General features: G+C 39.2%; 5 protein-coding genes across 5 annotated transcripts; all 5 read left to right on the forward strand.

The window, feature by feature from the left end:
* Window positions 1-195: 195 nt before the first annotated feature.
* Window positions 196-1,585, forward strand: LOC115797340 (uncharacterized). Its single transcript, XM_030753900.1, has 5 exons — window positions 196-250; window positions 338-1,045; window positions 1,143-1,265; window positions 1,354-1,388; window positions 1,469-1,585. Exons 1-5 carry the CDS (start codon window positions 196-198, stop codon window positions 1,583-1,585), a joined length of 1,038 nt encoding a protein of 345 aa, XP_030609760.1.
* Window positions 1,586-3,029: 1,444 nt separating this feature from the next.
* Window positions 3,030-4,489, forward strand: LOC115797593 (uncharacterized). Its single transcript, XM_030754192.1, has 4 exons — window positions 3,030-3,084; window positions 3,195-3,905; window positions 4,015-4,173; window positions 4,353-4,489. The coding sequence occupies exons 1-4, from the start codon at window positions 3,030-3,032 to the stop codon at window positions 4,487-4,489; spliced, it is 1,062 nt and encodes a 353-aa protein (XP_030610052.1).
* A 5,057-nt stretch (window positions 4,490-9,546) lies between these two features.
* LOC115797353 (uncharacterized) lies at window positions 9,547-10,936 on the forward strand. Its single transcript, XM_030753913.1, has 5 exons — window positions 9,547-9,601; window positions 9,695-10,399; window positions 10,497-10,619; window positions 10,708-10,742; window positions 10,823-10,936. The coding sequence occupies exons 1-5, from the start codon at window positions 9,547-9,549 to the stop codon at window positions 10,934-10,936; spliced, it is 1,032 nt and encodes a 343-aa protein (XP_030609773.1).
* A 4,689-nt stretch (window positions 10,937-15,625) lies between these two features.
* Window positions 15,626-17,440, forward strand: LOC115797594 (uncharacterized). Its single transcript, XM_030754193.1, has 5 exons — window positions 15,626-15,680; window positions 15,786-16,496; window positions 16,606-16,731; window positions 16,825-16,847; window positions 16,945-17,440. The coding sequence occupies exons 1-5, from the start codon at window positions 15,626-15,628 to the stop codon at window positions 17,071-17,073; spliced, it is 1,044 nt and encodes a 347-aa protein (XP_030610053.1). The 3' UTR covers window positions 17,074-17,440.
* Window positions 17,441-23,266: 5,826 nt separating this feature from the next.
* On the forward strand, window positions 23,267-24,892 carry LOC115797364 (uncharacterized). Its single transcript, XM_030753929.1, has 5 exons — window positions 23,267-23,321; window positions 23,417-24,124; window positions 24,222-24,344; window positions 24,433-24,467; window positions 24,592-24,892. Exons 1-5 carry the CDS (start codon window positions 23,267-23,269, stop codon window positions 24,703-24,705), a joined length of 1,035 nt encoding a protein of 344 aa, XP_030609789.1. The 3' UTR covers window positions 24,706-24,892.
* The last annotated feature ends 694 nt before the right edge of the window (window positions 24,893-25,586 follow it).

Here is a 25,586-nt window from a genome sequence, read left to right on the forward strand (position 1 = left end):
TCATTCACTGTGTAGGTAGTTTTTTTTTTTTTTTTCAGGCCCTAGGCCAAACACTATAGGTGGCCCTGAACATGTGACCATGTTTCCTAAAAAAAGAAATACCGTGTCACTTCTGCTTGGCCAACCACAGTCTTCTCTCAGAAGAGTGAAGAGCAGTTCAAGATTCATTACATTCAGCACGATTATTTCATAACGATGACATCTGCAATGTTTCTCTTCTATCTCACATGTTTGTTCTTGGGAAAAATGGGTGAGTTTGTGTTTTTGAAACTGCAGTCTGAATATTTTTCTATGCTTTCAATAATGTGTATTTATTCTGTTTTTTATTTCACTTCAGCTCAGGTGAATAACCTGGAATCCTCCTCTTCTGTTCACCAAGAAAGACAGTTCACATCAGTTAAAAGTGGGGGCAGCGTGACTTTGAATTGTTCCAGTAAAGATGGTGTAACGCCACGGTTTTACTGGTATAAGCAAACTTTGATCGAGAAACCAAGGCTCATTTCTACCTTCTATGTTTATGAAAAAAATGCCACATTTCACAATGAATTCAAGAGTGATCCGCGCTTCACACTGGATACTGAAACAGGTCAAAACCACCTAATAATCTCAGATTTGCATATTTCTGATTCTGCAACTTACTTCTGTATATGTTCCTATTTACACACATCAACATTTTCAGAGAGCATTACTGTCAGTGTTAAAGATTCAGACTTGAAAATCAAAGTTTTAGTCGAGCAGTCTGCATCTGAGACCATGCAGCCAGGAGGCTCTGTGACTCTGAACTGTACAGTACACACTGGCACCTGTGATGGAGAACACAGTGTTTACTGGTTCAAAGACTCTCAAGAACCTCATCCAGGACTCATTTACACCCATGGAGGCAGGAATGATGAGTGTGAGAGGAAACCCAACACACAAACACAGACCTGTTTCTATAACTTGACAATGAGGAGTCTGAATGTGTCCCATGCTGGGACCTACTACTGTGCTGTTGCCGCATGTGGACACATACTGTTTGGAAATGGGAGCAAGCTGGATTTCAAGGGTAAGTCACAGTCTAGCAGCTAAATCAGCCACTGATATTCTCCAAATTAACAGAAAACATACTGAAGTCTGTTTTCTGGATCTCTGGCTCCCTACAGATGAGGTAAACTCTCTTGTCTTGATGTACTTCTTGAGTGGAGCACTGGCTTTCACCTCCGCCCTGGTTGTTTTACTGGCGTTTCTACTCTACAAGATGAGCAAACATAACAGCTTCAAGTCAGGTACAGGCCAAAGTTTCTGCATTTGTCAGCTTGTCTTTACTCATTTGGGCTTTTCAGTAAGATTACTGTTTTTGTATTTCACATTCAGAGCCTCAAACAAGATTTTCAGCTCCCTCTGCAGAGGTATGTGTCATCTGTTCAGATTTTTATGGTTTTTGAAAAAACACATATTTATGTCTACATCTCTGATTTGTTTTTACCAGGGTAACCATGATGCAGACAATCTCCACTATGCTGCTTTAAGCATTAACCTGCCCAACAGGTCAAAGAGACAGAGGAGCAGACAGAATGAATGTGTTTACTCCAGCGTCAAGCAGTAGATTAAATTTTTACACTGGCAGCGAGATAAAAATTTGTACATTCTTTGGATACAGATGAAATTTTGAAGATAACGTCACATGTTGTGGACACAATAAAACTTATTGTATTTTTCAGTCTATAACACCATACAATATGATCTGTCATTACAACAACCCATGAACGAGCTATGTGCATGTGAATACTACATAGTAGCGATGCATTACATTTTTGTATGATATTATTTCAATTTTACTAATCTCAACAAATATGACCAAGTGATCAACACAGATAAAGGTATTTTTTGTACCCCTGTGGTTTGCAGATAAAATATATTGTTCTAATCTTTATTTATTCTGTGATCATTATTGCAAAACTCATTAAAAGACAATGATGAGTGGTTGTAGTGCTCTACTTGAGTTTTAGATGAATATATTGGAAGCCAGTTTAACTGGACTAGAGTAATGTTAACCTTACAATGGCCGATGCCACTCGATGAGAATATGAAAATAACCAGCGGTAATGTAACACATTAACTGCTTTACAGGTGCATAGTTTTGATGGACTTGTACTGTATATATTTCTGTATTGTGTTACTTTCTTCTTAAAGCTGAGGTGACTCACACTGTATGATAAACTATGACAGCAACAGATCATATTTGATGAACACTGAGGAAGAAAAGCAAAAAAAGCTCCGTAGTTTCTCCTGATTCTGGATGTGCAGTTGCTGTTACTGCATTTCATTAACTTCTGTGTTCTTTTTCCCAAAGTTTATATCCTGTCATTGTCTTTCTATACTCTCCTTTTTTCTCTCTTCTGGATTCCCTCTCTGTCATGGTCTCCTGGTCCTGCTGAGTTGACCTGTCATTTTCACTCCTTGTTTTCTCTCGCACTCTCTTCCTTATCTATGTATGCATGTGTGAGTGCAGCTCCTCTGCCCCATCTTCATCTCTTGAAGAACCTCCAGAGAAAACCTACCTGGCTGATTTTTGTTCTCCATCTGCAACTGTGATCTCCAATGTGAGCCCAAACACAAAATAATGTCAAAACTAAGTAAGCCTAATGATATAATAATAATAATAATAATAATAATAATAATAATAATAATAATAATAATAAGGCTCAAAATTACAATGAAATAGGAAGTTAGAACAATTGTCCAGAACTTTATTGTATACTTTGTATATGTTATTTTCTTTTATTATATTAAACATTATAATCAAAATGATAAACTATCAGTCTCACACTTGTCTGCAGCCCATATTTTGTCTTTGACATATTTAATCTCTATCTACTGTAAACTATGTCGGGTTTTTCCTTCTCAGCTCAGCTACTGAGTGTAACACTACAGAGTCAGTGGACATGTGACCAAGTTTTCCATATACTGTGTAACTTCTGATTGGCCAAGCAAATCTAATCTTCACTCAGAAAAGGAAGCGTCGACATGCTTTTGACTGTTTGAACACGATGGCATCTGTACAGATCGTCTTCTGTCTGATGTGTTTGTTCTTGGGTGCAACAGGTAAGTTTGTTTTAACCACTATCTGATTCTTTTAAAGTCTATTTCCAGGTTTCTCTTTTCTTTTCATGTGTACACAATGTTTATTTACTTTGTCTCTCATTTCACTACAGCTCAGACAAACTACCTGAAATTATCTTCCTCTGTTCATCAGGGACCACGTTTCATATCAGCTAAATCTGGCGGCAGTGTGACTTTGCATTGCTACGATGTAGAGAATGCTGCTGCACGGTTTTACTGGTATAAGCAAACTTTGGGGGAGAAGCCGAGGCTAATTTCTACCTTCTATAAGACCGAAAAGATTTTTTTACAATTTGATGATGAATTCAACAATAGTTCACGCTTTAGATTGGATAACGGGAAAGGAAAAAACCACTTGATCATCTCAGACTTAAGCATTTCTGACTCAGCAACTTACTACTGTATAAGGTCTTATTTATATACACAAACATTTTCAGAGACCATTATTGTCAATGTCAATGACTTAGATTTAAACATACAAGCTTTAGTCCATCAGTCAGCATCTGAGACCCTCCAGCCAGGAGGCTCTGTGACTCTGAACTGTACAGTACACAGTGGGCCTTGTGATGGAGACCACCGTGTTTACTGGTTCAAAGATGCTGAAGACTCTCATCCAGGACTCATTTACACCCGTGGAGGCAGGAATGATGAGTGTGTGAGGAAACCCAACACACAAACACACACCTGTGTCTACAACTTGCCAATAGAGAGCCCGAATGAGTCCGATGCTGGGCTCTACTACTGTGCTGTTGCCCTATGTGGACGCTTACTTTTTGGAAATGGGACTAAACTAGACTTTCAAGGTAAGTCTCTTTGTTTTATTCATATCAACTCAAATTGTATGATTAAGTGTGATAACAATAAATCCTATTTGATGAACAAAGAAAATCTCTGTAACTTGTGGATTTACAGATGAGCAGAGTTCTTCTGTCCTGGTGTATTTCTTAAGCGCAGCATTAACACTCACCACGATCATCAGTGTTTTATCAACATTTTTAGTGTTTAAAATGAACAAAAACAACAGCTGCCAATCCACAGGTAAGAAACTCTGTTCATATTTTACTGCTCGGATTTTACAAAGTGGCATTAAATTTAAATAATTTAATTTTTGTTCCTCTCTAGACTCAAAAGCAAATGACTCAATAAATTTAGAGGTGAGTTAAACATAGTTGAAGTTCATGTTCTTTTTTTAGGAAATTAAATTTTAGTTGGTTAACTATTTACTGATTTATTTATTTATTTATTCATTGGTCACCAGAGCACCCAAAAGGACAACCTTCATTATGCTGCTGTTAGAACAACTATGACGAAAGGAGCAAGAAGACAGAGAAGCAACACCAAGGATGAATGTGTATACTCCAGTATAAAGCACACACACCAGACATAGACTGTTTCATGGTATAATGATGAGTTTTAGTTTTTCTGCTTTAGTGATAATTTTGACAAAGATTTATGTCTAAATATTGTTTTTCATCTTCTCTTTGGTCTGAAATAAAAATGTACATGAATGAATGTTTAATGATCATATATAGTTTGAAATAGCTATTTATGATCTTTAGATTAAAATAATTTATAAGACATACTATGTATGTGGCCAATCTGTAGCCACACACATAAAAAGTCAAAAGGTGATGTCCATCTCAGCCACTGTATTCAAGATTAACAGGGCAACATGGCAACTTCCACAAACTCGATGGATTATGTCTACGTTCATGAGAATCCATCGATTTGTTGGAAGATGTTTATGAACACTGCATTCTTTTTAATCTATTAAATAACCGCAAAAAATTACTTAATGTACGTTTAAAGTCTTTTTAAAGTTTTTTTTTTCTTTATTGTGATGGAAGCAGGACATGTGAAAGGTCAAATTTATGTAAATCCAAATCTTGGCCTTGAACGATAGCATTGTAAGTAAGCGTTTGTGTATTTGATAAACTTTGTCATTTGTAAATATTCCATATTAAGCATAAGATTCAGAAGTGTATTTTTATAACATTGTGCTGATGTGTTCTGTACAAACTTAGTTAAGCTCATGTCAGTAAACATTTCTGTTGTCAACATTTTTTTCCGTAAAATTATTTCTTCTACATTTCCATCACTAGATATGTTTGTGTATGCACTCAAGAAATGTATCTACCGTGTGGCTGGAAGTCCCACATAGACACAAACCATGCAGACTCAAAACAAAGACCAACTGACAGCCTTTTTGCTGTGAGGAATGACAGTTCTGACCAACTGAGGCCGAGAAACTTATAAAAGAAAAAACAAAACAAAATTAAAATCATTGCTCCAAATTTGAGTGCACGCTGACAAATAGCTAGTCCAGATATAGTTTGTGGTTGAGTTTTGTTGGATGACCCCATGATGTTGTTACACTCAAAAGGCTTTCACAGCCCTCATTGTCTGGAAATATACCAAAAGTTTTTCTGAGCATCTTAAATGTAATATTATACATATACGGCTTTGGTTTTACTATCACCAACAATTTACATTAGTAATTGTAATTATTTATATATATATATATATATATATATATATATATATATATATATATATTCATTCATTTGTAAATGTTTTGCAATACTGTTAACTGCATTTTAGTACTATTCAAAGCCATGTAACTACTTGCTACTTAACACTGGTTATATATATTTATAACACGCCATTAACAAAATTAACCGGAAATTACGCAGAACTTAAATTTACTTACAGGGTACATCCCTTATGCTGTTAGTTGTGGGCCGTATTCTGACGTGTTACTGAATTAATGACCCAAATGTACGACTCAAGACAGACTAAATAACATAAAGCTAATCTTTTGAGTTGTAAACATAAGTCAGCTCAAAGTAATTATTAAAAGGAACACCAGAGAGATTACTACTCACAGCACCATTATACATGAGCCCACACATACAAGTCTCATCACTAGAATAAAGTAAATATGGGGCCCAATAATACTGCAAGGATCAAACTTTCAATAAAATAGGAAATGAAAATCCAAAACTCAACCTCCCAACAATAAGAATCAAATCTTCAAGTGATAGAAAAACACAAACACAACTAAGAATAGAATAAACTCCAAAAATACATCAAATAAAAAATTTTTACATTCAGTATATTAAATTTATAGTCTCTGTGTCTCACATTGGCCCACACAAACATGTTCTCTGCACTAGGGCTGTGTGATATGGACCCAAAGTAATATTTCCATATTTTTTAGCTGAATGGTGATATACAGTGTACTGTATATCTCGATATTTTTTCTTCTGAAAAGGTATATAAGAAAAAAGGTACTACTGAGTCAAAGCTACATGTCCCGAATGTCACACAGACATTTTTATTAACATTCAGCTGTAGATGTACATGAAAAATTATTCAAAAATAAACTATTGGTATATTTAAATAATAAGGCTCCCCAAATAAATTAATGCTTTTTTTCCTCTATAAAAAGACTCACAGCTGTGATATGAAAATGCAAATAGAAAAGTAGCAAAAAAAAATAGCAAAAGGCTGACTTATTCTTTAAAAAGCCAGTCTGGTGAAGTCTGCTTCACTGGAAAGTGCTTCCTCCTGTGTGGACTCCTGTACATCCTATACTGTGACAGACTGAATGAACAAAATTCCATCTGCAGGATTTTTGCCAGCTCAGTAAAGGCATAGACATGTGCGCTGACGTATCATCGCAACAGGCTCACCCGCGCAATGTGGTGCAAGCACACAAAAAAGACCCACTTCCGCTATTAAGGTCACGTGACTTACAGTACAAACCAACTTCTGCTGCGTATGGGGGCGCTCTCTTACCTGCAACCAGGGACTCTTGGGAGTCCGGGCGATGCCAAAGCCTATGAACGGACGCTTTCTGTCTATACACAAAACACAGGGACAGCGGAAGATTTCAGGTTTCCAAAACTCTCCGACCTCACCGGAAAAAGTCGTTAAATTTGTCGCTAGTTGCTTTTGGTGGGGGGTCGCCAATGGGGTCTGAAAAGTTGTTAAATCTAGCAACAAAGTCTCTAAGTTGGGAAAACTGCCGTGTGGTCACTTCCTGCATGATTAACGGGTGAAGCGGAGAGAGGCAGGGCAGTGTGAAGCTGTGCAGAGAAACTGGGAGAAGAGAAAGATGAACTGGTGGATCTACAAGTATGATTGTAACGCGAAGTAGACTATATCGATATAAACGATATTGTCTCATCTTATATCGCGTATGAAAATATATGTGATTAAATTTCCCACATACTGTGTACTGTAAGTGAAGAACGGGTCAGCATTCTTTTCATTCAGCACAACTGTTTGAACATGACGGCATTTGCAGCATTTCTCTTGAGTTTGTGCCCTGAGGATCAAGCTTAAACAGCAGGACAATGATCCAAAACACAAATAAATAAAGGTTTTCAAGAGGCCTAGTCAAAGTGTGGACTTAAATCCAACCAAGATTGTGTCATGACCTTAAACAAGTCATTCATGCTTATAAACTCTCCAATGAGGTGGAATTAAAACAACTCTGAAAAAGAAGAGTGAGTCATGATTCCTCCAGCGCAATGTCAAAGAGCCACTGTTATCACAAATACTTAGCTCTTGCTGTCAAGGGTGTCAAAACCAGTTATTAGGTTTAGGGTGCAATTACTTTTTCACATAGGACCAGGTTTGTTTGATGATCTGAAACATCTAACTGTGACAAATAAGCAGAAAAAAATCAAAAAAACAAAACAAACAAAAAAAACCTAAGAAATCAAGAAGGGAGGAAATACTTTTTCATGGCATTACATACCTTGCTAGTCCCCAGGTTGAACCCTGTTTTTTCTTCCAACCTCTAAATGGCTTAGATTCAGCAATGTACTGGTAACATTTCTCACAGATTTTGGTCCATATTAGTATGACAGCACACAGACTTTAAAGCTGTAAAGTCCTCAGCTGTAAGTCCGTGTGTAATGGTCCCTGACCCAGAGAATGGTTTTGTATCTTTTTACAGTATTTCCTGATTGTGTCCTTTTATTTACAGTACCAATCAAAAGTTTGGACACACTTACCCCTCTGGTACAGTATACTCCCAGGTTTGGGGTTCTTACCTACTTCTGTTCATGGTTTCAGTTTCTAATGTATTTCCTGAATCCCTATGTACTTCTGCTGTTCCCTATTGTCCCAGCCTGTATTTGTCCTTGCATTGGTTCTCCTGCCTAGGCCTTCTGTTCACCTCTATGTCAAATTGTTTCCTGTTCACTTGTTTTCCTGATTTCCCCCACCCTATGATGTCCCACCAGTTATCCCTGGGGTTCAGTTAACGTTGCCTTTCTATTAGCTTATTGACCTCTGGGCCTACCGGAACAAATCGGAACCGGGCCGGGGGCGGGGCAAATGACCGCGCCATTTATTCCCAAATAATAAAGCTCACCATGTCACCATTTTACAACATACACATGCCCGCAACAGAATGTGTGTTATGAAGTCCTTCTCGTGTTAGCTTAGTCTGTAAAAATGCTCCATATAGTTTTACAATCTATTGCCAAGTGACTGATGATGACGTTGGTGGAGGTTGGTGATGAGTTTTACCCAAAATACACTTGGAGAAAAAATCGGCGATCCACTTGAAAGTTTGCGTGTCTTAAAGTTAAATGTAAGAGTGAAAATAAAGCCAGTCATGCAGCACAACAACATCTTATTTAGTATTTTACACCTACTACATCACTAAAGTCAGTCGGTCTTGTAAAGGTTTTAGCGACCGTGACTCAGTGCTGACTGTGGCAACCTTTAAAACCCCCGCGTAAAACAGTGTATCATGGATGATGTAAAGTAGGCTGTTCAATAGGCCATACACCGTGCTCATCTGGATACTCTAAGGAGAGGACCCCCCTTCTCCAGCTCTCCTCAGAAGCGATAGAGGTCTGGCTACCTGAAATCTTATCCTCTCTCTCATCCCGGTCTCTTCTAGGCTCGGACCGGGGGCGTGCCATCCTCCCAGCCCCCCCAGAAGCTCTGCCCCTGAACTCTGGCAACCCTAAGACACCAACCACCACGCTATGCCACCAGAAAGAGGGGGAAACCTCTGGTCTATGTATTGAGATAAACAGCAAATTTTTAGACTTTGAAATTATTCCTTTCATGGAGCAAAAGTTCTAATTTGATATTCATGTAGTCAGTGAGGTTTGAGTTGATCTGTTCTGTGCTTCTGTGCTATTAGCTGTACAGTCAACAAGTACCAACTGTAATAATATGCTCATATATTTTTCAGTGATGTTAAAAATAATACAAAATTGGTGAGTTCTGTGTTGTCTATCATTTTTTTCAGGCACTAAGCCTAACACTATAGGTGGCTCTGAACATGTGACCATGTTTCCTAAAAAAAGACACACTGTGTCACCTCTGTTTGGCCAATCATGCACAGTCTTCTCTCAGAAGATTGAAGAAAGGTTTGAAGTTCTTTCCATTCAGCACGATTATTTCAAGACGATGACATCTGCAACGTTTCTCTTCTATCTCACATGTTTGTTCTTGGGAGAAATGGGTGAGTTTGTGTTTTTAAACTGCAGTCTAAATATTTTTCTATGCTTTCATGGGTCTATAATCTGTATTTGTTCTGTCTTTTGTTTCACTTCAGCTCAGACGAGCAGCCTGAAATCCTCCTCTTCTGTTCACCAAGACAGACATTTTTTATCAGTTAAAAGTGGGGACAGCGTGACTTTGCATTGTTCCAGTAAAAGTGAAGGAGTGCCACGGTTTTACTGGTATAAGCAAACTTTAGGAGAGAAGCCAAAGCTCATTTCTACCTTCTATAAATATGAAAAAAATACATTTCACAATGAATTCAAGAGTGATCCGCGCTTCACACTGGATACTGAAACAGGTCAAAACCACCTAATAATCTCAGATTTGCACATTTCTGACTCTGCAACTTACTTCTGTATATGTTCCTATTTACACACATCAACATTTTCAGAGAGCATTACTGTCAGTGTTAAAGATTCAGACTTGAAAATCAAAGTTTTAGTCGAGCAGTCTGCATCTGAGACCATGCAGCCAGGAGGCTCTGTGACTCTGAACTGTACAGTACACACTGGCACCTGTGATGGAGAACACAGTGTTTACTGGTTCAAAGACTCTGAAGAACCTCATCCAGGACTCATTTACACCCATGGAGGCAGGAATGATCAGTGTGAGAGGAAACCCAACACACAAACACAGACCTGTTTCTATAACTTGACAATGAGGAGTCTGAATGTGTCCCATGCTGGGACCTACTACTGTGCTGTTGCCTCATGTGGACACATACTGTTTGGAAATGGGATCAAGCTGGATTTCAAGGGTAAGTCACAGTCTAGCAGCTAAATCAGCCACTGATATTCTCCAAATTAACAGAAAACATACTGAAGTCTGTGTTCTGGATGTCTGGCTCCCTACAGATGAGGTAAACTCTCTCGTCTTGATGTACTTCTTGAGTGGAGCACTGGCTTTCACCTCCGCCCTGGTTGTTTTACTGGCGTTTCTACTTTATAAGATGAGCAAACATAACAGCTTCAAGTCAGGTACAGGCCAAAGTTTCTGCATTTGTCAGCTTGTCTTCACTCATTTGGACTTTTCAATAAGATTGTTGTTTTTGTATTTCACATTCAGAGCCTCAAACAAGATTTTCAGCTCCCTCTGCAGAGGTACGTGTCATCTGTTCAGATTTTTATGGTTTTTGAAACAACACATATTTATGTCTACATCTCTGATTTGTTTTTACCAGGGTAACCATGATGCAGACAATCTCCACTATGCTGCTTTAAGCATTAACCTGCCCAACAGGTCAAAGAGACAGAGGAGCAGACAGAATGAATGTGTTTACTCCAGCGTCAAATAGTAGGTTAAAGTTTTACACTGGCAGCGAGATAAAAAAAAATGTCTTCAGATACAGATGATGACTATTTTGAAGATAACTTCACATATTGTGGACACAATAAAGCTTGTTTCTCTTGACTCACTTGAATCTATATGTATGATAATGGGTGACCACATTCATGACCACCACCACGTTAAGGCCTACAAATCCCACAAGGCAAAATATCTTGTGATTAATCTCTACTGCAATAAATGATCCCAGCTAAAATCTGTCATGAAATAAGTTCAATGTCTCTCCAAACATTAGTCGACTCTGGGGCAGAGCACAGTTTCCTGGACATGTGAGTCACTAACCAACTTGGCATCCCTTTGGAACCCTGGCCAGGAACTCTTCAGGTCACAGCTTTAAATGGGTTTTACTAACATAACACACCACACTTTTCAAATGTCTCTAATTCTCTCAGGAATCACAGTGAGTACATCAGTCTGTGCACTCTACCACACCACTACTTCTGGGCCCCCCTTGTTAAAAATTCATAAGCAAATAATTGATTGGTTTCTAAATAAGATAACTGGTTAGAGTCCACATTTAGTTCGCAGTCTGCTTTTCCCCCAGGAGAACCTGCCACAACACCATCTGTTCAGAAGCTCCTTGTTTCTTGTCTCTCTGGGTCTCTCTGCCTCCCCCTCAACCATTCAATTGAGCCATAGGTCTCTGCCCACAAGCCACCTCTGCAGTCTCACTAAGGTCCCATTCACACAAGAACATTTTCAAGTGAAACTGATAAAACTTGGCCTGTCTTTTACATGACAGCATTTTGAATCCCTGAAAACAGGTTCTAGAGTGGAGCGTTTTTGAAACTCTCTCTGTGTAAACAGCGAAAATGCCACTTTTTGAAAACAGGAGGTACTAACACATGCGCACGATCCTTGCAACTCCTACAACCACACCACCAACTTGTGGCCTGGCATGGAAACTATAGCATTTTCAATGTCTTGTGGTTCCATGGTTTTCACATTTCAAGTGAGGAATAAAATTCTCACCTCATCGTGTAATATAATCAGATTTGGAGATGGTAATTTCCCAAGTTGTGCTGATTTCATGCACAATATGATACAGTAATCCCTCACTTATTGCGGGTGTTACATTCCAGGACCACCCGCGATAAGTGAAAATCCGCGAAGTAGGGATGCTATATTTATTTTTAATACTTATACATTATTTTAGTAGTTATACACTATTTTAGGTTTTTATAAACCCTCCCCACACACTTATACACCAAATATATACATTACTGTACAACACGTGCTACGCATGTGAAGAAAGAGTACTGCAAAAACCAGCAAAACAGCAAAAATAACGCGGTAAATATTTTACACTAATATTGACTGAAAACCCGCGAAACAGTGAGTCCGCAAAAAGCGAACCGCGAAGTAGCGAGGGATTACTGTATTATTGCACTTTTTAACAATGTGAGTATGTTGAGTATTGCAATGCTATGTATATCAGCATTTATCAACTGAAAATTATGTCATCAAAGTTAAACCTTGTCAATATGTGTTATAAAATGTTGCCTGTAAACATTGCCATAAGGAGGAGTTAGATAGCGTGTAACTGGCAAATTGACAACATTCAATCACAGACTGATAGAAGACTGTTTCTGAAAATACAGCAACTAACTGCAATAAATTGTTGAAAATTACATCTGTTAATGTTCACATAGACATAAATTAACATTTAGCTATTATTTACAACAAGCTGCCAGTCAGCTAAATCGAGTCAACTCAAGTTGTGCTCATTGACAAAGATGCATTCAGGCTGATGGCAACATGTTGGCACCAGCTCTGCATTTATACATTAGACAATTATTTACAACCCTTCAACAATCTCTGAAAGTGACTACGGTCTGCAAGTCTCCTGTCAGGCAACTTGTGCAATTGCCTTGTGATCAACAGTGGTCATGAGTGTGCAATACCCTCAAACTCTGGGCAACAATTTAGTCACCACAAGTTGCAATCGATTGCAGAAAAAAAAAATTGTAGAAACAGATTTTGTGAATGCAAGGAGGTTGCTGTTTTTACCTATATTTACTTTGTTTCTACTCCACTCTGCATTTAATCATTAATTATTATTATTATATGACTGGCTCTCTTCCACAGCATGTATTTTGTCCTGTCTCTCCCCTCAGCCTACCCAATCATGGCAGATGACTGCCCCTCCCTGAGCCTGGTTCTGCTGGAGGTTTCTTCCTGTTGAAAGGGAGTTTTTCCTCTTTTGCCAAGGACTGTTGGGTTTCCTTTGTATTATTGTAGGGTCTTTACCCACAATACAAAGCGCCTTGAGGCGACAGTTTGTTGTGGTTTGGCGCTATATAAATAAAATTGAATTGAATTGAACTGAACTTATATGACTGAGCCATTAGCTTGCTCTGAATTAGGAGGTAGCTTTATTAGGCTAAGTGTGTCAAGTGTTTGATGGGGGGTTTTTTTGGGTTGAGCCGATTTAATGTAAGTTTGCTGAGCTAACATTACCTCAGGATGGTGGTGCATGAGATGAGTCCTCTTGGTCAGAGTATTTCCAGATTATTTTTTTAATCTATTGAATAAAATATTGATTTTTGGTGTCCCTGTGTTGATATAATATCGCATTGCAATGCAAAGTGCCAGAGATACATAGACACAAAGAGAAGACAGATACACTGAGAAGTGACTGGAGATGATAAACAGGTGAAGAACAATGGTGAAAGTAACTAACTACACTGCGGCAGTCTGTGTCAGTCAGCCTATCAAATATATTTGTTTGTCTGTTTTATCCACGGGTTTCTGGAAGAGCACACGTAGGCTGCCATGACAGACTGCTACTTCCGCTGTTCAGTTTTATACTTCCGGTTACCCAAAGTTACAGGCAGAGTTAATGACAAAATTCGGTTACTTTGTGCTGTAACAGGCGGCTTTATTAGTTGGGACATGAGCTCGGATTCAACTTGTGCTGTTTTCGGTTGTCAGTCTGTACATTTTTTCAAATTATTTTATTCTGTATATTTGTTCTTTTTCCCCCAAATTATACTACCCAGTTGCACATCCTGTTACTGTATTTTCTCCTTATGTTTTAAGTTTTCCTTTAATGTACAGCCTCTTATTTTTTTATGTTATTTTATTTATAGTGTGACACTACAGCATACAGCCTACACAAAGCTTAAACAATGCCTGCCTTCATGTAAACACGTAGCAGTTAGCAAGATGACAGCTGCGTGTCTCCCCGATCACAGCTTTCAGCCAGTCCAGTGTTTCTGTTAATGTGATCTGAACACTCTGATATCCAGATCAGTGATATACCTTCCACAGAATAGCTGCAGCATCACTACATGATTCCCCTAATCTGCGATACAAGTACAGCAGACTGTCTCCACCGCTCCACTTTCCCTTAGCATGACCCATGCTAAGCGCTTAGCATGACCCATGCTAAGCGCTTAGCTTGGCCCATGCGCTGGCTCGGCTCTACAGCTGCTTTAAGGAAAACAACGTTGCCCTGTTTGTTAAGCATTATTTTATTGATTTTATTGCTTTGAGGGTAATCTGGTGCTCTTATAATTACGCGATTTCCTCGCAATCAACACCTTCGGAAAAAAAAAAAGGTAACTGATAATGTCGATGTAGCTGACTTTGGGCCATAATTTCATGTCATTTACACAAGTGATGGGTGCGGCACTGTTACCTCGCTTTTTAAAACATCCTTGCAATGTCTCCACCTCCGATGTGGTACCCTTTAGGCCAGGTAAAAGAGACTGCAGTGTCAAAATGTTAAACTGAACGGCAAGTGTGTAAGCACGTAACCGTGAACAGCGGAAACGGAAGTAAACAACCGGTTTCCGCTATGAATTATGGGTAGTGGCGCGAAGTCAGGAATACTGTGGATATGTCCTGTTGCTGATGTTTGATCCGCTGTAATCAAACTGTTGTAGATAATCCAATGCAAGATGCATCCTATACAAATCTGCTGGCTGAGCTCCAGCAGAGCAAATTCGTATAGTGGGTGATATTTTTCGCTACAGTCAGGAACAACATTTGCAGCTGACGCAGCAGGATGACTATAAGGATCTCCACTTGGGCCTGCCAGGAGGGTGCAGGAGAGGAGTTAACATACTTCCAGTATAAACGTCAAGAGGTTGGTGTGCAGATGTGCAACTAAAAGTTAAAAAATAAATAAAAGAAAACACCACAGCTAAGTAAGTCTAATAATAATAATAATAATAATAATAAGGCTCAAAATTGCAATGAAATAGGAAATCAAAACAGTTGTCCAGAACTCAACTAAAAGGAAACAAGAATCAAAACTTCAAATGACTAAAAAATCTAAACATAATTCCAAATCCAACCAGGTAACTAAACATTCAAAAACTCCAAAATGCATACTTTGTATGTGTTATTTATTTATTTTTATATTAGATATTATAATCAAAATGAACTCACCCTGCCCAAACAAATTTATTGTCTGCAGCACATTTAGTGTTGATATCTGACATATTTAATCTCTAATCTAAACTATGTTGGGTTTTTTCTGAGCACAGCCACTGAGCTCAACAGGACAGATGTCAGTGGACATGTGACCAAGTTTTCCATATACTGTGTAACTTCTGATTGGCCAAGCAAATCTAATCTTCACTCAGAAAAGTGAAGGAAGCGTCGACATGCTTTTGACTGTTTGAACACGATGGCATCTGTACAGATCGTCTTCTGTCTGATGTGTTTGTTCTTGGGTGCAACAGGTAAGTTTGTTTTAACCACTATCTGATTCTTTTAAAGTCTATTTCCAGGTTTCTCTTTTCTTTTCATGTGTCCACAATGTGTATTTACTTTGTCTTTCACTACAGCTCAGACAAACTACCTGAAATTATCTTCCTCTGTTCATCAAGAACCACGTTTCATATCAGTTAAATCTGGCGGCAGTGTGACTTTGCATTGCTACGATGTAGAGAATGCTGCTGCACGGTTTTACTGGTATAAGCAAACTTTGGGAGAGAGACCAAGGCTAATTTCTACCTTCTATAAGTCTGAAAAGATTTTTGTTCGATTTCATGATGCATTTGAAAATAGTTCACGCTTTAGATTGGATAACGGGAAAGGAAACAATCACTTGATCATCTCAGACTTAAGCATTTCTGACTCAGCAACTTACTACTGTATAAGGTCTTATTTATATACACAAACATTTTCAGAGACCATTATTGTCAATGTCAATGACTTAGATTTGAACATACAAGCTTTAGTCCATCAGTCAGCATCTGAGACCCTCCAGCCAGGAGGCTCTGTGACTCTGAACTGTACAGTACACAGTGGGCCTTGTGATGGAGACCACCGTGTTTACTGGTTCAAAGATGCTGAAGACTCTCATCCAGGACTCATTTACACCCGTGGAGGCAGGAATGATGAGTGTGAGAGGAATCCCAACACACAAACACACACCTGTGTCTACAACTTGCCAATAGAGAGCCTGAATGAGTCCCATGCTGGGCTCTACTACTGTGCTGTTGCCCTATGTGGACGCTTACTTTTTGGAAATGGGACCAAACTAGACTTTCAAGGTAAGTCTCTTTGTTTTATTCATATCAACTCAAATTGTATGATTAAGTGTGATAACAATAAATCCTATTTGATGAACAAAGAAAATCTCTGTAACTTGTGGATTTACAGATGAGCAGGGTTCTCCTGTCCTGGTGTATTTCTTAAGCGCAGCATTAACACTCACCACGATCATCAGTGTTTTATCAACATTTTTAGTGTTTAAAATGAACAAAAACAACAGCTGCCAATCCACAGGTAAGAAACTCTGTTCATATTTTACTGCTCTGATTTTACAAAGTGGCATTAAATTTAAATAATTTACTTTTTGTTCCTCTCTAGACTCAAAAGCAAACAATTCAACAAATTTAGAGGTGAGTTAAACATAGTTGAAGTTCATGTTCTTTTTTTTAGGAAATGAAATTTTAGTTGGTTAACTATTTACTGATTTATTTTTTCATTGGTCACCAGAGCACCCAAGAGGACAACCTTCATTATGCTGCTGTTAGAACAACTATGACGAAAGGAGCAAGAAGACAGAGAAGCAACACCAAGGATGAATGTGTATACTCCAGTATAAAGCACACACACCAGACATAGACTGTTTTATGGTATAATGATGAGTTTTAGTTTTTCAGCTGTAGTGATTATTGTGATTTATATCTAAATATGTTTTTCATCTTGTCTTTGGTCTGAAATAAAAATGTACATGAACAAATATTAAATGATCATATATGGTTTAAAATAACTATTTATCATCTTTAGATTAAAAATAACTTGTAAGGTATACTATGTATGTGGCCAATCTGTAGCCACACACGTAAACAGTGATGTCCATGTCAGCCACCATATACAAGATCAACAGGGCAACATGGCAGCTTCCACAAACTGGAATCTGCTCCTATTTTTTCCTGTTTAAGTCTACGTTTATGACAATGCATCTGTTTGAGAGGTAATTACATGTTTATGAATACAACATTCTGGTTTTCTCTCTTATAGTTTTTGTGATCAAAGCAGGACTTTTCAAGGTCATCTTTTTGTAAATCCAAATCTTCGACTTGAAGGATCCCACCTTAACTAAGCGCTGTCAAAAGTAATTCTTTATATTTTGTTTAAATATTATGTTGAAGGATATTTTTTCTTTCCTGGGGCAGTCGGGTACAGACCCCACTCTGCCACAATAAGGGCTGTGGAGATATGAGTTACTTTGTGTATTTAATGAACTTTGTGATTTGTAAATATTCCATGTTAAGCATGATATGATTCAGAAGTGTATTGTTAAAGCTTTGTTCTGATGTGTTCTGTACAAACTTCACTGTCCGTACTCGATCTTATGTCAGTAAACATTTCTGTTTTTAACTTTTTTCTATAAAATTGTTCTATCAACATTTCCATCACTAGATAACAACTGGACTGACATTTTCATTGCACCTTTGTAGTTTGACTACTAATACTGCAATACTACAATACAAGTCACATTTCAAACACATATTCATGTAGGACTTTAGAGTATCCACTCAAGTCCCACATCGACACAGACCATGCAAATTCCAAAAAAGGCCAACCATTGCATTCCAACCAACAGCCTTCTTCCTGCAAGGGGTGATGCTTCTGACCACCTGAGGGCGAGGATCTTACAACAGAACAAAAAAAAACTAACTCAAAAACACTACACTGATTGAGTGCACGCTGACAAATAGTTAGCCTCGACATATTTTGTGAGTGATTGTTGTTGCATGATACCATGATGCTGTTACACTCAAATTTGTCAAAGGCTTTCACAGCTCTCATTGTCTGGAACTATATACCAAAAGGAGGTTTTTCTGAGCATCTTAAATATAATATTGTACATATATGGCTTTGGTTTTACAACCACCAACATCTACATAAGTAATTGTTGATGTATGTTTATTAATTCATTTAGTCCCAGAAATTATGTATAACTTAAATTTAACTACAGGGTACATCCCTTATGGCCGTAGTTGTGGGCCGTCTTATGAAGTATTACTCAATTAATGACCCACATGTAGAACTCAAGGCAGACTAAATAAAATAAAGCTAATCTTTTATTAAATTGTAAACATAAATATAAAAACAGGGAAAAAAAAACATAAATCCAAGAATCTTCATAGGGTTCCACAGAAACCCCAGGACATAGCATTGAAGATACACAGACACTGTCTATCTCTCTGTGTTGGCCCTGCGACAGGCTGGCGACCTGTACAGGGTGTATCATGCCTCTTGCCCTATGACAGCTGGGATAGGCTCCAGTCCCCCCTGTGACCCTGAAAAGGATAAGCGGAAGAGAATGGATGGATGGATGGATGGATGGATGGATGGATGGATGGATGGATGGATGGATGGATGGAAGCTCGTTCAGGTTCAAGTAATTATCAACAGGAACTCTAGAGACACCAACGGCACCACCGTCCTACTCACAGTACCATTACACATGAGCACAAACACAAGTTTTATCACTAGAATACAGTAAACACGGAGTCTAATAATACTGCAAGGATCAAACTTACAATAGAATACGAAATCAAAATCCAAAACTCAACCGCCCAAAAATAAGAATCAAATGATAGAAAAAAATAAACACAGCTCAACAGCTCATCTGGAGGAACCCCAAGACGTTCCCAGGCCAGCCGAGAGGTATAATCTCTCCAGAGTGTCCTGTCTGCCCTGGGACCTCCTCCTGGTTGGACATTCCTGGAACATCTCACCCGAGAGGCGCACAGGACGCATCCTAATCAGATGCCCGAGCCACCTCAACTGGTTCCTTTCGATGTGGAGGAGCAGCGGCTCTACTTTGAACCCCTCACAAACGGCTGCACTTCTCACCCTATCTCTAGAGGCCAGCCACCCTTCAGAAGAAGCTCATTTCTGCCGCTTGTATTTGCAATCTTATTCTTTCGGTCACTACCCAAAGCTCATGACCATAGGTGAAGGTAGGGACGCAGATCAACCTGTAAATCGACAGCTTCGCTTTTATGCTCAGCTCCCTCTTCACCACGACAGACCGGTGCAGAGTCTGCATCACTGCAGACGCAGCCCCGATCCATCTGTAAATCTCCTGTTCCCTTTTCCTGTCACTTGTGAACAAGACCCTGAGACTCAATGTCCTCAGCCTCCCTCGGAATCCTGTCGAAGTTCTATTGGAGGTGGGAGTTGAAGCTCTTACGGACTGGGGCTACTGCCAGGCATTCCCAGCACACCCCTCACAATATGTTTAGGTGCGCCGAGTCTGTCCAGCATCCTCTACTGCCACCTTATCCAACTCACCACCAGGTGGTGATCAGTTGACAGTCAGGACCCGTTCGCCGGCCCAGAGGCACAGGGAAGCAACCCTCTCATCTACCGGTTAAAACTCCGGCGTACAGGCAGCAAGGTAGGGGAGATACACGGACACCCACCTCACCGAGGGCAACTCCAGACCGGAACAGAGTCCAGCCCCTCTCCAGGAGACTGGTTCCAGAGCCCAGGCCATGCGTTGAGGTGAGCCCGACTATATATAGCGGTGTCTCTCAATAGCCTGGGATCGGTCTACCAGGGCCTCTGCCCATGGCCACCACCCAGCATACACTGCACCCGATCCCAACGACATTCAATACATCAAAATTATATCCTCTGTGTCTCACATTGACCCACACAAACATGTTCTCTGCACCATATTTAGTGTGTTGACACATGGTCAGTCTAGCTTAACCTAATGTAGACATGTGATCAAGTTTCTCACATACTGTATCAGTGAAGAAAGGGTCACCATTTTTTCATTCAGCACAACTGTTTGAACATGATGGCATCTGCAACATTTCTCTTGTATCTTGCCTGGCCATCAGTTTGTGCCCTGAGGATCAAGCACATTCAGGTTAAACAGCAAGATAATAATCCAAAACACAAAAAAATTAATATATAAATAAAGTTTTGGAGTGGCCGAGTCAGAGTGTGGGCTTAAAACCAATTGAGATCGTTTAGCATGACTTTAAACAAACCATTCATGCTTATAAACTCTCCAGTGTGTTTGAATTAAAACAATTCTGCAAAGGAGAGTGAGTCAAAAGGCCTCCACGGCAACAACAAACACTGACTGTACAAATGCTTGACTGTAGTTCTTGCTGTCAAGAGTGTCACAATCAGTTATTAGGTTTAGGGGGTGAATTACTTTTTCACAGAGGGCCAGGTTTGTTTGATGATCTGAAACATGTAAGTATGACAAATATGTGGAAAAAATAAAGAAAAACTAAGAAATCAGGAAGGGAGCAAATACTTTTTCATGGCAACTTGCTAGCCCCAGGTTAGACTACCCCTTAGATCTGTGTTTTTCAACCACTGTGCCGCGGCATACTAGTGTGCCGTGGGAGATCGTCAGGTGTGCCGTGGGAAATTATCCAGTTTCACGTAATATGCCACGAGTGTCTGTGCTGTAGTGACTGGAGCATAATACGTTTCCGTATCACTAGACTAGACAGCAGCAGGTAGCGAATTGCATTGTACATAGAGACAAGAGAATTGAGCCGCGTTTCCATACAGAACGACTCTCCGCGATTTGACGGCATCTCCATTAGAATCAGGAACACTTTGCCGGTCCTTTTTCCGTACTCACTCACCCGAGGTTCTAAACGGTCCGAGGCGATACAATGTGACGCGGAGGACAGCATGCCACTGATTGGCCAGGGAGTGTCGTCTCTAGCGGAGGCATGAGAGCGACTCCTTCACCGCAATCATTTTTAAAACCCCACAACAAGAAACTGGAGGCACGCAAAGCACCGGTTGAATGCACAGACCGACAGTTTGCAGCGGTAGTTCTGCAACATGAGAGCCATCTGAAACGCGCACACAGCATACATACATACACATTTATAACCCTAAACTGCCGGGCGATTGCCGCTACTAGCCGAACAGCTGGTTGGCAGCACAGAGCCTGAGGCGGTTGATCAAAGGAACTTTGAGTTACCGTAATAACGCGACTGTTTGTCCTATCGGAAACATTGAAACAGTTTCTGAAAGCTGAGAAACTGCACTTCACAACCAACATAGGGTATTATTAAAGTTTTATTATGGTAATTGTTGCGTAACTCCGCGAACGGTGGCACTTTTGAAGTACACTGAGCCGATTATGACATGTTCGGTGGTATAGGGTTATAGTTAACAATGATAACCTTCATCCATTAAAACACTGTATGGGGACTTATGGATGATGATGATATTAAACTGTCATTAGCTGTGAGCTTGCCTCTATCTCATGTATTGTTCTCTTGTGTTATTCCTGGTAATAGAATGCTTTTGGACAGAATTATAGTTTGCAAAACACTGAGGTTTTCTACTATAAGACCACATTGTTGTGGCATTTGTTATGTTCAAGCTGTGTTTTTGAAGTGGACATGTTAAGTGCACTTTTTATTTGAAAGAAGATATATATTATATGATAAAGATCTTTTTGTGTTTATTTGATTCCTATTCAAGACACTTGATAAGAATGACTATATTGTTAATATTGGCGTATTGAGTATGATTTTTTAACATTTTTGGCTGGTGGTGTGCCTCGTGATTTTTTCAATGAAAAAAATGTACCTTGGCTCAAAAAAGGTTGAAAAACACTGCCTTAGATTCAGCAGTATGCTGGGAACATTCCTTACAGATTTTGGTCCATATTGACATGACAGCATACACAGTTGCTGTAAACTTCTCAGCTGTAAGGCCATGTGTAGTGACCTCTGGGAAACAACCAGTATTTCCTCATTGTTTCCTTTTATTTACAGTACCAGTCAGAAGTTTGGACACATTTACCCATTCTGGTACTGTATATTCCTAGGGGGTTTGGGGTTCTTAGTTCTGTTCATGGTTTAAGTTTCTATTGTATTTCCTGAATCCCTATGTTTTCCTGCTTCCCTTGTGGTTCCATGTCTGCTTTAGTCCTGTCTGTTTGGTCTCTCATCCTTTCTGTGTCCTCGGTTAGTGTTTTTTTCTCTTAGTGATTCTATGTTTAGTTACTTCCTGTTTTATTTTGTTTTGTTTCTTCTGTCTCATGTTCACTGTTTAGTTTTGCTTCCCTTGTCTTGTTTTTCCCAGCGAGTTCTGCTGTGTTCCTTGTCGTCCCGGCCTGTATTTGTCCTTGAATTGGTTCTACTGCCAAGGCCTTCTGTTCACCTATATGTCAAATAAAGCCTTGTTTCCCATTCACTTGTTTTCTTGATTTATTTGGGTAACTGTTGCTTTCTGTGGCTTACGTTGTGTTTGCTGTGTTTCTTTCCCCCCACCTTATTATGTCCAACTTGTTATCACTCTTCTGCACCTTGTGTGGACTATTGTTGCTGTAGTTTATCTTCTTCATGGTTTGAGGCTCAGTTACTGTTGTCTTTCCATTAGATCATTGACCTCTGGCAACCCTAAGACACCAACAACCATGCTATGCCACCAGACAGAGGGGGAAAACCTCTGGTCTATTTACTAAGATAAAAAGCATGTTTTTTTTGACTGAAAATGATTCCCTTAATGGAGCAAAGATGCTAATTGAGATTCATGCAGTGCTTCTGTGCTATTAGCTGTAAAGTCTTGCTCTTATATTTTGTAGTGATGTTAAAAATAATACAAAATTGATGAGTTCTGTGTTCTCTATCATTTATTTCCAGGCACTAAGCCTAACACTATAGGTGGCTCTGAACATGTGATCATGTTTCCTAAAAAAAGACACACTGTGTCACCTCTGTTTGGCCAATCACACACAGTCTTCTCTCAGAAGAGTGAAGAAAGGTTTCAGGTTCTTTTCATTCAGCACGATTATTTCAAGACAATGACATCTGCAAAGTTTCTCTTCTATCTCACGTGTTTGTTCTTGGGGGAAATGGGTGAGTTTGTGATTTTAAAACTGCAGTCTAAATATTTTTCTATGCTTTCATGGGTCTATAATCTGTATTTGTTCTGTCTTTTTATTTCACTTCAGCTCAGACGAGCAGCCTGAAATCCTCCTCTTCTGTTCACCAAGACAGACATTTTTTATCAGTTAAAAGTGGGGACAGCGTGACTTTGCATTGTTCCAGTAAAAGTGAAGGAGCGCCACGGTTTTACTGGTATAAGCAAACTTTAGGAGAGAAACCAAAGCTCATTTCTACTTTCTATATCTATGAAAAAAATGCCACTTTCTATGATGAATTCAAGAGTGATCCGCGCTTCACACTGGATACTGAAACAGGTCAAAACCACCTAATAATCTCAGATTTGCACATTTCTGACTCTGCAACTTACTTCTGTATAAGTTCCTATTTATATACGTCAACATTTTCAGAGAGCATTACAGTCAGTGTTAAAGATTCAGACTTGAAAATCAAAGTTTTAGTCGAGCAGTCTGCATCTGAGACCATGCAGCCAGGAGGCTCTGTGACTCTGAACTGTACAGTACACACTGGCACCTGTGATGGAGAACACAGTGTTTACTGGTTCAAAGACTCTGAAGAACCTCATCCAGGACTCATTTACACCCATGGAGGCAGGAATGATCAGTGTGAGAGGAAACCCAACACACAAACACAGACCTGTTTCTATAACTTGACAATGAGGAGTCTGAATGTGTCCCATGCTGGGACCTACTACTGTGCTGTTGCCGCATGTGGAAACATACTGTTTGGAGAAGGAACCACGCTGGACTTTCAGGGTAAGTAACAGTCTAGCAGCTAAATCAGCCACTGATATTCTCTAAATTAACAGAAAACATACTGAAGTCTGTGTTCTGGATGTCTGGCTCCATACAGACGAGGTCAAATCTCTTGTCTTGATGTACTTCTTGAGTGGAGCACTGGCCTTCACCTCCGCCCTGGTTGTTTTACTGGCGTTTCTACTCTATAAGATGAGCAAATGTAACAGCTTCAAGTCAGGTACAGGAAAAAGTTTCTGCATTTGTCAGCTTGTCTTCACTCATTTTGGCTTTTTGGTAAGATTACTGTTTTTGTATTTCACATTCAGAGCCTCAAACAAAGTTTTCAGCTCCCTCTGCAGAGGTACGTGTCATCTGTTCAGATTATATTGCAATTGAAATAAGCATATTTTCCGTGCACAGCACTTTTCAAAATGTTCTTCTCACAGCCCATATATTGATATACAACTCTGATATGTTTTTACCAGGCTGACCATGACGTACACAACCTCCACTATGTTGCTTTAAACATTAACCTGCCCAACAGGTCAAAGAAACAGAGGAGCAGACAGAATGAATGTGTTTACTCCAGCGTCAAATAGTAGGTTAAATTTTTACACTGGCAGTGAGATAAAAAAAAAAATGTCTTCAGATACAGATGATGACTCTTTTGAAGATAACTTCACATATTGTGGAAAATATAAACCTTACTGGATTTTTTAATGTGTACAGTGTACAATATGACCTTTCATTAAAATAATCTGCAACAGTATGCTTTTGAATACAACATAGAAATAACATGATTTCTGTCATTTTAAAACTGTGTTAGTTTTATATTTCACTGTTCTCCACAAATATGACCAAGTGATCAGCAAATACAGAGATAGATACATATTTTTGCTTTGGTTTTTGGTACCCCTGTATCGTTAAAACATTTTTCTGTTTTGTGATCAATGTTGGTGAACTCATTAAAAAGAAAATGATGTGTGGTTTTTTTTTTTGCTTGAGCTTTGGGTGGATATAAAGGAAACCAAGGTCACTGGTCTAGAGTACTCTACTGTTGTAACCTTACAATGACCAATGCAATTGGATGAGAGCATGGATTAGACCAGTGGTACCTTAACACTTTACAGTTTTAATGTACTTGAACTTTGTATTTCTGATTAATGTTACTTTTTTCCTTCTACTGCATTGTATTTTTACCCAGATATTGGAACTGATTCACTAATATGTAAATGGAAATGTACTTTGCGCAAAAAAGTAATTCACATACCAAATTGGAGTCAGAGTCATAACACACGTGCACCAGCCAATTCAGGTGTTACTGAGGTGCATATGTTAGTGAATCATACTAAATTCATATCCACAGGTGAGCACTCACTGCCTGCAATCTGCACGTTATTTGTATACAGCCACACCCCCATTTCTCTAGTTAAGGAGATGGGTTTCTCTGAAGTGGAGAGAGAAGCGATGATGTAAGAGC

The sequence above is a fragment of the Archocentrus centrarchus genome, chromosome 18 (genome assembly GCF_007364275.1).
Source record: "Archocentrus centrarchus isolate MPI-CPG fArcCen1 chromosome 18, fArcCen1, whole genome shotgun sequence".
Lineage (NCBI taxonomy): Eukaryota > Metazoa > Chordata > Actinopteri > Cichliformes > Cichlidae > Archocentrus > Archocentrus centrarchus.

What these genes read in the sequence shown, in the direction of transcription:
- LOC115797340 (XM_030753900.1), top strand. Translation starts at nt 196, where the DNA reads ATGACATCTGCAATGTTTCTCTTCTATCTCACATGTTTGTTCTTGGGA. An exon ending in GAGCAAGCTGGATTTCAAGG is followed by an intron (nt 1,046 to 1,142) that starts GTAAGTCACAGT and finishes GGCTCCCTACAG; the next exon opens with ATGAGGTAAACTCTCTTGTC. An exon ending in TTTCAGCTCCCTCTGCAGAG is followed by an intron (nt 1,389 to 1,468) that starts GTATGTGTCATC and finishes TGTTTTTACCAG; the next exon opens with GGTAACCATGATGCAGACAA.
- LOC115797593 (XM_030754192.1), top strand. Translation starts at nt 3,030, where the DNA reads ATGGCATCTGTACAGATCGTCTTCTGTCTGATGTGTTTGTTCTTGGGT. An exon ending in TTTGTTCTTGGGTGCAACAG is followed by an intron (nt 3,085 to 3,194) that starts GTAAGTTTGTTT and finishes ATTTCACTACAG; the next exon opens with CTCAGACAAACTACCTGAAA. An exon ending in TTCATATTTTACTGCTCGGA is followed by an intron (nt 4,174 to 4,352) that starts TTTTACAAAGTG and finishes ATTTATTCATTG; the next exon opens with GTCACCAGAGCACCCAAAAG.
- LOC115797353 (XM_030753913.1), top strand. Translation starts at nt 9,547, where the DNA reads ATGACATCTGCAACGTTTCTCTTCTATCTCACATGTTTGTTCTTGGGA. An exon ending in TTTGTTCTTGGGAGAAATGG is followed by an intron (nt 9,602 to 9,694) that starts GTGAGTTTGTGT and finishes GTTTCACTTCAG; the next exon opens with CTCAGACGAGCAGCCTGAAA. An exon ending in ACATAACAGCTTCAAGTCAG is followed by an intron (nt 10,620 to 10,707) that starts GTACAGGCCAAA and finishes TTTCACATTCAG; the next exon opens with AGCCTCAAACAAGATTTTCA.
- LOC115797594 (XM_030754193.1), top strand. Translation starts at nt 15,626, where the DNA reads ATGGCATCTGTACAGATCGTCTTCTGTCTGATGTGTTTGTTCTTGGGT. An exon ending in GACCAAACTAGACTTTCAAG is followed by an intron (nt 16,497 to 16,605) that starts GTAAGTCTCTTT and finishes GTGGATTTACAG; the next exon opens with ATGAGCAGGGTTCTCCTGTC. An exon ending in ACAATTCAACAAATTTAGAG is followed by an intron (nt 16,848 to 16,944) that starts GTGAGTTAAACA and finishes ATTGGTCACCAG; the next exon opens with AGCACCCAAGAGGACAACCT.
- LOC115797364 (XM_030753929.1), top strand. Translation starts at nt 23,267, where the DNA reads ATGACATCTGCAAAGTTTCTCTTCTATCTCACGTGTTTGTTCTTGGGG. An exon ending in ATGTAACAGCTTCAAGTCAG is followed by an intron (nt 24,345 to 24,432) that starts GTACAGGAAAAA and finishes TTTCACATTCAG; the next exon opens with AGCCTCAAACAAAGTTTTCA. An exon ending in TTTCAGCTCCCTCTGCAGAG is followed by an intron (nt 24,468 to 24,591) that starts GTACGTGTCATC and finishes TGTTTTTACCAG; the next exon opens with GCTGACCATGACGTACACAA.